The sequence below is a fragment of the Daphnia magna genome, linkage group LG1, assembly GCF_020631705.1.
Source record: "Daphnia magna isolate NIES linkage group LG1, ASM2063170v1.1, whole genome shotgun sequence".
NCBI lineage: Eukaryota > Metazoa > Arthropoda > Branchiopoda > Diplostraca > Daphniidae > Daphnia > Daphnia magna.
Genome location: NC_059182.1, coordinates 5,180,314 through 5,195,170, shown reverse-complemented (window position 1 = coordinate 5,195,170; position 14,857 = coordinate 5,180,314). Strand labels below are relative to the sequence as shown.

Below are 14,857 nucleotides of genomic sequence, written 5' to 3'. Positions count from 1 at the left end.
GACACATTTCCTCGCGACCATTGCCCTGGACGAACACGAAAAAAAACAACAAAAAAACCCAAAACAAAAACAAGGTTTGCGTTTTCTGTTTTAGGCGAGAGCGACGATCCAAGAACAATAGGGTAGCCACTAGCCAAAAAAACAATCTCGAACTTTCACTGCAAAAAAGGGACGTGAAATCGAGAATAAGACGCACAAATGGAGCTGTTTTTATTTGATCTCATACTATAGAAATAAGAAAGCGGCTTTGATCTATGCTTCCCCTTCAAGGAAACAAGATTCCTTAACGTTAAGCGAAACAAAACATGAACAATCAATTTTGAAATGTGCCTTACACGCACCATGTATTCTTCCCAATGAATGAAAAAAAAGAAAAAAAATGCGTCACTCTTTTTTTTGTTTGTTTGTTTGTTGGGAACGTTAAATTATAATATGTATCGGACACACACAGAAGATTTAAAAAAAAACAGACATGTAAACGTTTGCCGAAATAACAAATTAAGGCTTGTCGGGAAACGAGAGAAAGACGGGGCACTGCAGATCATTTTACCAATCAATAAAAAAAAAAAAAAAAAAGGGGGGTGAAATAAAATAATAATAAAAATTAAAAGAAGAGAGAAACCTGCGGTGTGGAAAACGGGGATTGCCTGGACAACGAGTATTAATTATCGTACAGCACTAGTGGTTGCAAAATAAAAAGAGGAAGGGACACCTATAGACAAGTGGAATGTACAACAACGAAATAATGTGGGCGGGCACTCGAGAATCGACAACTGCTAAATCCACACAACAGGATGAAAAGATTTATTTTTTTTATTCATATTTTTGCTCTCCAACTTGTTCTATCAAAATAATCACATGTGACCGATTGTCCTATAGCAAAAAATTTTACATATTTTTTTTTATTATTTTTGTTATTATTATTTTTTCTTTTAATGATTAATTGTTGTCCTTTTTGCGAAGAAAAACAAAAAGGGAAGTCGTCATTAGCCCTTGTGGAAACGAGCTGAACTACGTGACGCAAAAAGAAATGAAATTTGATAAACAGGTGAGTTGCGTATCGGGACTGGTGTGTGTTGGCTATAAATGACGAGTTACCATGCGAAAAAGGACCCCCCCTCCTCCAAATAAGAAAAGTTAACGAAAGATGTTGCAACGGCCGCAAATAAAAAGCCGCAAATTTGGAAGTCTGAATCACTCGAGTCCTGGACGGCTAAGGGGAGAAAAAAAAAAAAAAACGGTTACAAAATTCGGGGCTTAATTTTTTTTAAAGATTGAGCGTGAATTCCTCGGCCATCGTGTACGCCCCTTTGGCCGTCTTAACAGTGCCCGCATCCGAGACGGAAGACGAAGAAGAAATGACATCCTTATCGTCTGAATAGCCGCTCTCGTCCGAGACATTGTCGTGATCTTCGCTGGCCAGCATATGAAAGGCCTGCACTTGGTCGCAAGGACTGGGCACCAGGTTAAGACGGCCCTTGTCAGCCAAATTGGGGCTGTGGTCGGCCGACGAACAAGGCGACGAACCGCTAAAGGAGTCGCTCTCCAACAGCTCCTCGACCGCCGAATCGAGACGCAATCGAAAGTCGATTTCCTCCTCGTCGTACAAGTATTCGTCCCGCGATTCAATGTACTCGGAAGTAGGTCGTCTACACATACCAACAATGTCTTTGATTTCGTTTCTTTTCGTTGTTTGGTTAGAAGTTTAAAAAAAAAAGAAAAAAGAAAAAGGCAAGACACTTACCTGGCAACGCCGACGTATTCTGGTTGACTTTGCCGGCGGATGAGAGCGCGATTCTGTTGCAACTGGAGCTCAGCCGCGTAATCGTTGACACTGGCGGCCCTGCAGGGTAGCGAACGACGGGCTCGTCGTGGTAAGATGGGCGGAGGTGATGACGGCCTTCCGCTGTTATCGATAACGCAATCCGCAGAGCCGAACTTTTTGCGAGCCTCGGCGCTCATTCGCCTCAAAAGTGGGAGACGCATCGGCTTCACAGTGGGGCATTCAGACTGGACAGCAGCCGGACTTCCGTCGACACACGACGTGCCTCCATCGGGCATCAGGGTCACCTTCACTTCGGCCAAATCCTTGTGTCGATTGAACACATTAAAAATACAATTTCAAACTTGTTTGTTTTTTCAATTCAATTCTTTAAAAATGCCTAGTACCAAGAGGCCGTCGGGCGAGACGGCATCGGAAGACGGATCGCATTCTGCAATTATTTTGCAAGGTAGCGCCGGAGTGGATATGCACCGATCTTCCTCTCTGACTGTTTCGAGCGAACTGCGGACAGGTGAAACGGGTTTGATGACTGTGTTGTTGCGCTGGAGCGTCTGCGCGGCCCCGCGCAGAGCCAGCACACGAAGCCAATCCTTTTCTTCGACTTCTTCCAGTTCCGGCGATTCTTCGATGGAACCTAATTTCGGTGCTGATTTACACCGTTCCACCGGAGGCCTTCAAATTTGTTGCGGGGGAGGAATACAAATAAATAAACAATGAAAACCCCCTCAAAAAAAAAACAAAAAAAAAAAAAGCAATTGAACAACAACGCTGGAAATTAAGGTCAAGTACTTGTAGTTGTTGATTCCGGGCGCTAGTAGCAGTTTTCGTTTGGGTATGGCGCTAGCATAGTCCTCGTAGAGACAGGCAGCCACAGAGAGACGGGCTGATTGTCGGCACAATTTCTCCCGACGGAAATCGTGCAGAGCCTCGCGGAGTCGTTGTTCCAGCCGGGCCGTCAGCTGTCGAGCTTGTCGACCCGTCGTGCACAGCACAGCGTGACATCGCAACTCTTGCTGTGAAACCGTAACACGCAGCAACAACAAGAAAAAGAAAAAACCAAATAAAAATGACATCAAACGTTAGTCGAGCACGTCGAGGCTGAGAAAGACTTAAATTCAATTTCATTTGGAAAATTATATTTTTGATTTTACTTTAAGACGACGGCCTTCGTGCCGATAGACCCAGGCGAAAATGCGCGGGTAGGACGGCGGGGCCGAGCACCACGTCACGCGGTGCGACCAATATTCCGTCAGCCCGTGTTCAGACGTTGTTGCCTAAAAACAACAACAACAACAACAAAAGAAAATAACGTAAGAAAAGGGCCATTTGATTCTTTTTTTTAAAGCTGACCCCAATCAGCGTCCCGTCACAAGGTGACTGAGCTCTAGAATGAGCCAACCAGAGAGTTTCTGTGTATGCGTTCAAAGTGAAAGTCTTACTTGGCATTGGGTCGAGCAATAAACTTTTTTTTTTTTTTCAAGAAGAAAAAAAAAGGGGGAACGGAATACACAGCTCGATCACACAGTTAACGTTCAGGTGTAAGAGAATGAAAAAAAAAAAAAGAAGCGGGGACTTGGCACACGATTACCTGAAGACCGGAGCTACAAACCGAGAGTCTCATGGACACATCGGGCCGGCTACTTTGGCAATAATTCTTCCATAATGTTGCCAACGGTTTGTCCAGGCATCCTTCACCTAGTAGCGAGAGAATCACGAAGAACCGAAAAAAACAAAACAAACAACATGTTTTTAAATTAATTCATCGATCAAAAACAGTGGAATAAAAAGAATAATAATCTTAGTGGGTTAATAAGTCTGGAAAACAAAACAAAACAAAAAAAAAGGTTCTAAATAACAACCGTAACAACAACAAATAATTTGGGGTTTGCTCTTTTTCAGACACGAAAGGACGACAAAAAAAAAATGCCGTTACGATGTCGTCGGTGGTTTGCTTTTTCTTTATTTTTGGAAGGGAAGGGGAAATGCAAAAAAAAAAAAGTCGGTCGCACAACAGTTGTTTAAACCCATCATGGCACATTTCCAATAAAAACCCCCTACCAACTCAAAGTACCTCAATCATCTAAAAGACAAACAACTGGATTGGTTAGTTAACGCCTATATGGACGGGTGGGATCACACTTCAAAAAAGAAAAACCTTATGATGATGGGTGGGGAACGACGGATGAACAAGACATCATTTCCTATCCGGTCACATTCAATAATTGAAAAAAAAAAATGTTCAATAAAAAAACAAACAAAAAATATTCGAAAAAAAAAAAAGAACGTTATCAAAATACGGTCAGAGAATTTAACATTTCGCACCCGCCCCATTGGCGGGGTCCATTGCTTATGCATCAACATGTACACCTTTTGAATTTGGGGGGGGGGGGAGCAAAAGAAATTTCTCCGGCTCAGGTGTGCGTGTTTCACGTGACCGCACAGTGAGTCGATATTAGCCAATCGATCCACTGAATAAGATCCAACATTTTTTCTTCCCTTTAGACTTTGAGAAACAAAACACAAACAAAATACGTTTGAAATAGTCTGAATCGCGTCTCTCTTGTTGGCAGAAGCAGCTGTTTTCTATGCAGACAACAACAAAATTGAATCGTTGCCCACAATCTTTATTCATATCGACAGGCTGCGCGTTATGTGCGCACAGCGAGCTAACAATACACGGCTGGATATAAACTAGAGCCGATAATTCAAACTGTGCTGCACTCTCCTTCCAGCAGCTCGTTAAAAAAAAAAGAGAAATAACTCGCAACTACTGTCAAGTACGGCTCAGTCTGACCGTTAGCCACATTACATGAGATCTCCTTACTGTCATATATTTAAGACACAAACAAACCTGTAAAAAGAAAAGGGGGGGGTGGGAGGTTGGAAACTCGAAACAAAACAGAGTGGAATAATAAGGTGTGTACAAAAAGTAAACCAAAGATTGTGACGTACCTTTAGCCCATCCGGTAAGAACGTTGCCCAAGTAGACGACTTTAAACGATGGATCCGATTCCGTAATGACGGCTGTAAAGCGCTTCTTCCACCAACGAGGCATCAAAGATGTTTTCTTCATCTTGGCACTCAATTTTTCCATCGAAATGGTTCACAGACACCGTCCAGCCGTGGGCCCGTCCCCCCCGTCAATGCACACACAAAAACAGCCGTCAGTGGCACACAGTGTTTGCTCTAGTTCTCGGCTGAACGGACGACGCTGATGAACTGATGGGACTGGAGTCCCCGAAAAAAACACAAACACAAACACACACACACAAAAAAACAGGCAGTAGCAACAGCAGCAGCTACGAACGGGCGGGCGTTAGATTATTGCAGTAACCAGGCATTCAAACCGCGACCCGGTTGGGCGGGATTCGTACAACCACATCCGCGCAGTCGGCGGAACAACAACGGACGTTCGGCATTATCGAAGCCGCATGACACGGTGCTGTGTCCCCTTCAGTGTCGATAATGCAATGGCGGTCGACTCGCTATAATTGCGAATTAAACGAGGCGTTAACGAAGGCGACCAGATCAACTGGCCAGCACAGAGAATGAAGACACAATTTGGGAAGCTCAGTCGTGGATCTATGAATAAAACAAATCAAGAGAAGAGATTAGTTTGCGAAATGAGGGTTTGGTCATTAGCTTGATTGTGTCTGCTTATATGCAGATAAGCGTATCACTAACTGATTTTAAAAATAAAGGAGGGGTGGGGGTCCTATCAGCAAAATGAGTCACATGGAAGGGGGGGAAAACCTCGAATGCAAAACAACGTTTTATTTTTCAAGAAAGAAAACATAACTGCAGAAATTGATAGGTTGTTTTTCGTGTTGCTAATAACCACAAAATTTCGTTTTGTGGGTTGGCGTTTGTGTGCAAAGGAGAAAATGCATTTCTATTTTCTTCACTTTGCTAAGGAAGCAAAAAAATAAATGACATAAACGAGTACTACAACTGTCGAAATATCGAGCTGTTTAGAAGCCTGTAACCGTCTCGGCCGGTTGACCCAGCTGGCCTGGATAAATTCTTGATGACATCCCGTCTCTCCCCTCTCTCTCTCTCTCTTTTTTTGTTGAAGTTTTCAAGCCTTCGACACCGTTCCAGTTCGTTTCCCATCTTCGAAAATACGCGAAAAGAATTTCGCAATTTTGGTTTTGTTATTTTAACCCAAGGTCTTTTTTTTTTTCAATCCCATAACATTACGTCTATCTCGTTAGCAAATCAAATGTTTTCTTATCTCGGTCTGGTTGGTGTTTCTACGTTTTCTTTATCTTTTCTTAGTACAAATGCCCTGCAACGCACAGCAGTAGAAGGTCGATTTTGTTCATTTTCTTTTTTTTTAATAATAAGATAACGAAGTTGCATGTGAGTGTAACAAGCGTTTCTCAACGAGACTGGAAGTCAAAATGAAATTGGTCGGTTGTATATCGTGAACATGACTTGTTTTTTTCTCGTGATAAAACAAAAACTAGAGAGAAATCGAAATAAGAAAACGTTGGAATTCAACAAATTAGAAGCGACTTGAACGAGGGAGATGAGCTCCTGGGCTGAAAAGGAAGAAGCAAAACACCACCGGGGGGGAGATCAATGGCGGCGTCTCTACGTCAGAGAACAGAAACACACAGGAAAGGAGTTCTTTTTTCTTCCCATTTCAAACACATGTACGCCAGTTTACCTTCGTAAAAACAAAACACTGTTGCACTTTGACGAAATAGATATCCGATGATTGACGAATCAAGGTGTTTACACAAGTACAATATTGAGCAGCACGAAAAAACACAATAGATTTTACATTCAAGGCACTTTGCAGCAACAGCAGCAGCAGCACAACGTAACAGAAAACAACTCGGCAGGTTCGACACACACACCTGGCTTCTTACAAATGGTGGAATGTCGGCTGAGCCCTGGCTTGGAGAGCCGAGAGAGAGAGGCGACTTACCAGCGAAGCCCTGCCCTACCTGTCTAACTATGCTTCAGGGCGGATTGGGGGAAGGGGGGGAGAATACAACCTGAGAGAGAGAGAACAACCTGTGTGTGTGTGTGTGTGTGTGTGTGTGTGTGAGCGCTTTAATTTTTTTATTTTCTCGTGTGTGGGCAGCCGGCGGGCCTTGTAGCAGCGCCTCTAGCAGAGAAAGGAATAACTAAGATGGTTCCCTTGAAGAAACATGAAAAATTCAAAGCGGCTTCGATTCTTAACTTGGCAATAAATACATTAAAAGTAATGCATTTCTTTGTATTAAACATTTTCAGAATAAGTAAATAAGATGCAATTGTATTTTACAGTAATTTAAATGAAATTAACTCAATATTCCACAAGGTGCCATGCACAAGTAAACGAATTGTCTGCTTTTATTTCGAACATGACGTTAAAAAGGGATTTTACTAGACAGCAAAAAGTGTCCTCCACGTAAATAATAATATTCCTCCAACGGGTTTATTTTTTCCTTCTTTCTTTTCACGAATTTTCTGGTGAGTTTTTTTGGATTTTCAGGGATAGTTCCAAGTATTTATGCTAATGATGAATTCAAGGGAACAATAGTAGATGGCGTTTTCGAGGATCTCCAAACTTCTCTCGTTAGGCGTGTTGCCGCAACATTTGTTTAGCTGGCTATCTAGCCGCAGCATAAACAAAAAACCGGCTTTCGGTTAAGAAGGAGGAAGTGTTACGGGTTTATGGCCCTACGTGGTGACGCCACCGGCGCAGCCACTCTTATTGGTTACCTTAGCGTCTTTCAAGGATGAAGCTTCTTCTCCTCGTGCCTCATTCTAGCATATATTGATTTAGTGAGGCAACCGCCTACGCCATCTATGAACAATATATAACATTTCCCATTGTAGTTCGTTATTATTCTGTCAGATGGCGCAAGATACAACTTATGTAACGTCTTTCAATTCGTACATGTCGCCCATTCTGCGGTCGGATTTCTTTATTTTTAATGTGTACCAACCGCAATATCAGTATACCTAACGAGTTTTGTATCATTACCACCTGGCGTTGGCTCGCGCTGTTGATGAAAGAAAAGTGTTTTTTTCGTTTTTCTTTCTTTCTTTCTTAGTAAATTTCTCAATGCATTAACGTCGCACTGCGCGCCAGATGGTCTTTTAAAAAGAAACACACCGATGGACTTCGCCGATACATTGCGACTATTACGCACGCAATGTGTTACACACACGATGGCGCGCGCGTGCTCAAGAAGAGCCAGGCAACAAGAAAAATAGAAATAAGGAAAAGAAATAATGAAAAAAGTGAAGTAGAGCATCGGCTTTTTTGAAAAGTGAACTAGAATGCTGCTGAGAAGGACAGAATAGTTCTTTCTTTTTTTGTCATTGGAATTTGATGTTAAGTGAATCTATCGTATTGATGTCCTGTCCAGCAGTCGACCGCAAATCAAGAACAAATGCAAAATGTAAAAATACAAATTGTGTCCAGTTCGGGACTGGTCCACTTCCAATATTTTTAGCTGTCGGCAAATTTTATCGTTCGGATGATTAATGTCACTCCTTCATCTTTTGTCCTCAAATTGACTCTTCCGTACATCCTAACAAAAAACTAAAAAAAAAAAAACAGAAAATGCGATGACAAGTTCTCTTTGGGAGTAACTGATAAAAGAACATTAAAGATTAACCTACTTTGATTGTCTTGCGCGTTATAGTGAAACGCAGGCAAAAAAACAAAACAGGGGGGAAGAACGGGATGTTGTGTGCAAGAATAGAATTCTTTTGCCTTCATCGATCGTGATGAACGCGCTCTGATAATGATAAGCTTTTCTACCCCAGCACCCAATGGTACGGATTGATGTTATACACCTTTATACAAGTATATTCAAATAATAACAATTCCGTTATTGTTTTGTTTTGTTTTTTCTTCTTCTTCTTTGCTTTCCGAAGAACGATTGAGAAAAAAAAAAAAAATTGTAATAATTAAGGGAGAATGAAAAGAATTGAGGTTTCATTCTTTCATCCATGTCGATTAACGTAGAATCGAATATAAAAGGCGAAGAAAGGAAGGCAGTAGGCCTACCGCTTCAGGACACTTGGATAGCCTTCTAGCCTCTATATATTAACAAAAACAGTTAACTGGGGTGCTAGGGCTCAATTTGGAAAAGGCCTAGAAATGTTTTTGAAATTAATTGTTCTTATGAAAATTTCAAGTTGTATCTCAAATGAATCCCAACAACATATACAAACTTGGTCTGTTGCGGTGAATTTAGCAAGTTAATCGCACTGATTTTGCCTTGCGGATGTCTCAAGGTTCCATCGCTGACTTTGTCGTTCCGGGTTTGGTTTTTATTGAGGTGAAATCTAAAGCCAAATGAAATAAAGAGAATCAAATTCTTCACAAGGATTTCACAATCAGGTGTACGGGATAAGAGACGAGTGGCTTATCGCGCCCTACAAAAACTGTTATAGGGTATTCGAGTTATTCAGTTTTATATGATTATCTCATCGTAACAAGAAAAACGAGAAGAAGAAGATGGCCGGTGACGTCAATGCCAGAACCGTCATGCTCCCAATCGCCAACCTTCTTCTTCTTTTTTTCTGTGTTAACCTTTTTTTTTTTTATTATTATCATTATTACTTGTGTTTCCACAAGAATGGCGCCCGCACCTAATACAATTTTGTTTTGTTTTTCAGATACGGTTTCGAAACAAACGATAAAATATTATGTCGTTTCCTCTGAAATTTCAAACCATTTTTTTTAATGAAAAAAAAAAAACGAATAATTATTTGAAATTATTCTAGTACATTTAAATTACATGTGGTGATAGAGATAACCAATTAAAGAATAACTTGGTCTATATAGTAGAAAAGCTAATAATAATATGAAGAAAAAAAAGGGAACCGGTAACCAACCACCAGGTGGAATACATTTTTTACAGACGACTGTATACAGTTGTGGCTTTGTACATACATGCGTAAGCAAAATAAAAAAATAAAGGGAAGAAGAGAAGAAACCGTTGCCGGCGTGCACCCATTCTCGCCCCGCGCGCATCCATAGTCTGGGTTGGTAGGGAACACACAAACCCAAAAAATGTAGGTCAGTGGCCTGTTTTTTTTTTTTTTTTTATATTCCATTCCCTCCTATTTATTTATATATATATATACATAGAGAGAGAGAGAGAGAGACACCAGCTCTTATGGTGTGTTCCTTCTTTGAGAGTGGACCTGGCGGGAGATCCCAATTGTGGCGAGAATAAATAAAAGATTAGTTTCCATTTGAAAGAGAAAAAGAATGAAATATACACAAGACGGATGTGTCGTCATAATTGTAGTTACCAAATTTCAATACTATTTTGGCCCAACGACTAGCCAATGAAGAAGGAATTGAGCAACTCTTTGCAAGTTGAAAGAATTGAGAACAAAACAAGTGCTGTTAAACGATGTAATAATACCGGTCCTTCTACCACTACTATTACTATGCCACTAACACCAATCAACAACAACAAAATTGTTGGAATAATCAAAACAAGGATTTTTTTAAATTATTGTTATTTTTTTTTTATCGAAATAATGACGCAAGACGTCTTCTATGCAGATTCCTTCTAGACATAATAGCCGATCGAATAAAGCAGTTGTGCGTGGCTTCTTTTCAATATGCAAAATAATGGAATAAATAACGGGACCGCATTCAAATTGATTTGTAATTTCTTTCTTTCATTTGGGGTTTGCTCTGTGAAAAAAAAAAAAAAAAAAGGAAAAATCGTCAGTTTCGGACTCGATGACATTTGGTTTTTCTTTTTGCATTCAGCCTCTAGATTCGTGTAAATTCCCTGCAGCGTGTCCGTTTGTTGTGTCGCTGTTGGGAAATGCATAAAAATGCGTGACACACTTTGGAAAAAGAAGAAAAGAAAAAAAAACAAAACAAATCCGCCCGGTTTTTTCTTCTTCTTCTTCTTTTATTCTTTCACGCGCGCGCGTATTTCAGGGTGACCCCGATTCTCCACAAATTTGGATCTTTGCGTGTGTGAGTGTGTGTGTATATTTTTTTATGATTTTCTCCGACGGAGCGCATCTGTTTTTTCACAGTCCTTCCTAATAAACGCTCATCATGACTATTATTACAATGTACTGATGAATTTAAAAAAAAAATTCATTTCGAATCGTCAAGGAAATGAAAATAGGCTGAATAATGAAAAATCACTGGTGGGGTGGGGTGGGCTGCATAAATAAGCTTATATATTTTGTGTGTGTGTGTGTTTTAAAACATGGAAGGATACGGGGATTCCTGCGCCCTTCTTCTTGTCGATCTCAATCCGTCTGCCATATGCGCTCCGGTGGATACCAGCCGTCACATCGATGTGATATGGAGGTCAATGTGATGTGGTGACAGGGTCGCTCATTTCGGTCACTATACACATAACCACACTGCCCTCATTTTCATCAATTTCAAAACATCTTTTTTTCTTCTTCTTCTTCTTCTTCTCCAGCGAGAACAGCCCCTATTTATTTTATGTCTAATTAAAAAAAAGGACAAAAAAAAATTGATGGCGTCAAAAATATTTGCGGATTCCTCAATATCCGGATTTGGAAAACGTTTCCATCCACACACACACACAAATGATTAAATAAACCATAATTCGTAACAAAACTTTGAAGCGTAATTGCGTGGTCGGGAACTTGTCCGATTAAGGTCGACCGTATACAAAATTTAAACACACACACACACACACAAAAAGACTCGTATCATGGGCTCCTTTCTGATGCTGTGCGTCGTGTAGAGTTAGCCTCATTTACAATCGAGGCGTACAAGCAGAAATAAAACAAAAAAACCAAGACCGGTAGCTCCTGTCTTGTTCTGTAATATCGGACGACGCTTGTGCGGTTTATTTTCTTTCTTTTTCTTTTATCGTGCGGGAGGAGGTGCAGGCGGACTGGCGGAGGAGGAGCTCACGAAAGTCTCGGCCACGAATCAAGCCGCTTTGCTAAGCCGTTGACGGGCAGTGTACTTTTTTTTTTTCTTCTTCTTTGCTCAACTCGCTCAGGTTCTCCTTTTCTTTCTTGCGGAGAACTGCCTTTTTATTTTATTATTTTTTTTTTTTTTCTCTCTCCCAGTTTCCTCAGTGAGAGGGTGGTCCTCCACCCAGCTCTCCCAGTTTTGTATACGTTTTTTGTGTGTGTGTGTGTGTGTGATGTTGTGGTGGGGCGGGGGGAGAAACGGTAGGGGCTGGTGGAGGAAGAAGAAGCAACGACCAGGCTCAGTATCTTCGACACCTGTCTGACGGACGGTTGTAACGTCGCGATCCTCTGGTGCGGACCGGAGGTATAACCTCAAGTAGAGAGAAACGCAAACGGGTGTGCGCAGATAGACGTTATTCGAATTGAACGCGAAATCTTTTTGAACTGCAATTTTAGAGTTTGAATGATAAGAATTAAAGAGGAAGTGATTTGTGCGCGCGCAATTTCCGTTTAAAGATTCAATTGTTTCACGGATTAAGTGCATCTCGCGTGTTACCAGGAACAACAACAGTGTGTGCATTGTGCCCTCCTTTTCATTTACGGATTACATCCATCAGATGAACTTCAACAAAAATTTTTTTTTTCGTACTTCGAAAGGAATTTTATGTTAATTTTTTTTTTCCGGTAAGTCGTTCGTTCAAATTTCTCTCTTCCATTTTTTTAAATTTTCTACTTCGCACCAATATTTAGCATTTCTCTCCAATCAAGAGAAATGCAATCTAACTTCTTATGCGCACCTGATTCTTTCTTTTCTTATCCCAATAACAATTACAAATAAAATAAAATAAATTGTAAAAAAAGAGAGTCAGATCCAGAAATGAGCCCAACCGAATTGACTTCTTCCACCTTTCCGCCCCGTTCCTTCAAGCGACCCACCTTCTTCTTCTTCTTCCTTACTGTATACAAGCTGAATATGAGAGAGCCCCGGCATGAAGTCGGGCGGCGGGCGACTGACCTCATTTTCTTTTTTTGGCTGCGCTTGCTAGCTTGCTAGCTTGCCTAGCAGCTATAACATACAACTAGCCTTACTTGACTAATATACCAGAAGGGGAAAGAAACAAAAAAAAACTTGCTGTTCCAGAGAGAGAGAGAGAGAACTAGCAAAGACAACATACGAATACTTGACGCAATCAAATAAAAACCAGATTCTTCTTCTCGTTGTCCCCCTTTTTGTTGTTGTTTCTTTTCGACACAACGTACGCGGCATTTCTTATTCTGGCCGCGATTGAAAATGGTTGTCGTTCTTGAATAATTAGGCGCTTGTAATTTTTCGAATGGGAAAATTCCAGGTGAGCGGCAGAAGAGCGCATCGTTCATGTTGGATGGATAACTTTGATTTCATTCTGATTAGCGGTAAATTAAAAAAAAAAAAAGTGGGAGGAGGGAGAAGATCCCCCCCACTTTTTTTAAGGAGGGGGGGTCAACCTCGAGGAACGTACCTGGCGTATATATCTTAACCTCATTTTCACGGTTGCCATGCCAACCCCTTAGAAGAACCCCCTCATCACCCTCTCTATTCTACCTTATGTGTGTCGTTGATTTCCGGGTTATAAGGTCCAGCCCCCCCCCTCCCCTTTTTTTTTATTTATTTAAAAATGTCGTGTGTTGTACATCTGGCCAAATAGAGAAAGAAAGAAAAAAAAAAAAAATATCTGCGTGATCAGCTGGGTAGCGGAATTTTTTTTCTTCCGACTCATTTCCGACTTGCGCACGGAAAAGCACAAAATGGAACGAAAACCAATTTTTTTTTGTGTGTGTGTGTGTGTGTGTCTCTCTCTCGTTTCCCCCCGCAGACACACGCAGCAAAATGTCCTAAAAGAAATAGTACCGTGTGTGTGTGTGTGTGTACATTAAATAAAAGAAGGAGTGGAAATGTGGGACACGGCCTACCTTTTTTTTCTTTTTCCCTCCTTCTTCTTCCTCCTACCCCCGTTGGGTGTAGTAGTTGTACGTGTGTACAACTTCTGTGGGTCCCAGCCAGTTGGTTTTTTTTTCTTCTTTCAGTGCCTCTTGGGCCTAACCTACTTTTCGTTCTCTCTCTCTTTTTTTTCTCTACTTCCACTTGATTTTTTTGCCACAGTGCAGAGGAGACCACAAGATTCTTTTAGCTCACGGAGGAGGAGGAGCCGTGTTATTTTTGTTAAATTTTATTTTTCAGGGGAAGGGGGGGTCTCTTTCTTTGTGTTCTACTTGCATTCCAAACAATAGAATCGTCATCTAACGATTAGTTCGGGCCATTATCGAACCGCGGTATTGGAGCGTGAGTCCCTTCTTTTGATGTGTGTACGCAAAACGGCGATTTAACGAGGAGATTTGAACGCGCCCAATTCAGTGGCCGGATGTGGACACGAGAGACGTTGGGGAAACTTAAAAGAAAAGAAAAAAATGATAATAATTTTTTTGTAGGGAGAAGAACAAAATGTTGGGACGTGCTAAGAAGAAATTTGAAAAAAAAAAAAAAGCCCTAGAGCTTCTAAGATCCAGCGCGTGTGTGTCGGTTGTTGCGCAACGTAACACACACACACACACACACAGGAGGACTGGTGTGTGTGTCTTGTAGTAGAGGAAGTTGACCTACTTTTCGGTCTTCTTCTTCTTTCTTTCTTTTCATTCTCACAACCACCGGTGTGTGGTGCAATCTCTCTTAAGCTCTTGGCTGACTAAAGATACACACACACACACACACACCCAACTGACACACACACGCAGCCAAAATATATAAAAAAAAGACGAGTCATAGTCATAGACATTTTTTAAAGAAATTTCCGGTCCAGCTCGCAGTTGATTCCCCCCCCCCTTTTTTTTTAAAACGTATTTGTACATTATCCTCCATCATGGACAAGATTTCTCTTTAAACAAGAAATCTCCGATTTTTTTTGATTTTTTTACCGTTATGATTTTCAATGTTTGATCGGGAGGGGGGAGGGGTAAAAAAAAAAAAAATGTCTTACGCAATTCCGGACACAGATTGAGAGACAAGAGACGGCGGAAGTTGGGCTTGTAATTTACAGCCCAAGTTCGACGTGCTGTCGAAACGTTGGTGACCTACATTTTAGCATTTCCCCCTTCTTTTGAAAACCGAAATAAGCGAGAAGCAATCCTCAAATATTTTCTGCGCTG

At 41.1% G+C, this 14,857-nt stretch overlaps 1 protein-coding gene across 2 annotated transcripts; it reads right to left on the bottom strand.

Moving 5' to 3' along the window:
* Positions 1–313: 313 nt before the first annotated feature.
* Positions 314–6,800, bottom strand: LOC123472487. Of its 2 annotated transcripts, XM_045174071.1 has the most exons (8): positions 6,456–6,800; positions 4,736–5,365; positions 3,372–3,478; positions 2,935–3,057; positions 2,573–2,796; positions 2,170–2,455; positions 1,745–2,088; positions 314–1,649 (listed from the first exon to the last, which is right to left on the bottom strand). In XM_045174071.1, the coding sequence occupies exons 2-8, from the start codon at positions 4,875–4,877 to the stop codon at positions 1,268–1,270; spliced, it is 1,608 nt and encodes a 535-aa protein (XP_045030006.1). In that variant the 5' UTR covers positions 4,878–5,365; positions 6,456–6,800; the 3' UTR covers positions 314–1,267. The 2 variants fall into 2 exon arrangements, with proteins under 2 accessions (XP_045030006.1, XP_045030009.1); XM_045174074.1 differs by lacking the exon at positions 6,456–6,800 and having other exon boundaries at positions 4,736–5,455.
* Between the last annotated feature and the right edge of the window lie 8,057 nt (positions 6,801–14,857).

Coding starts and splice junctions, on each gene's coding strand:
- LOC123472487 (XM_045174071.1), bottom strand. CDS start 4,877: ATGGAAAAATTGAGTGCCAAGATGAAGAAAACATCTTTGATGCCTCGT. Junction 2,797..2,934: donor ACGAAGGCCGTCGTCTTAAA/GTAAAATCAAAA, acceptor ACGGTTTCACAG/CAAGAGTTGCGATGTCACGC. Junction 1,650..1,744: donor GAATACGTCGGCGTTGCCAG/GTAAGTGTCTTG, acceptor TGGTATGTGTAG/ACGACCTACTTCCGAGTACA.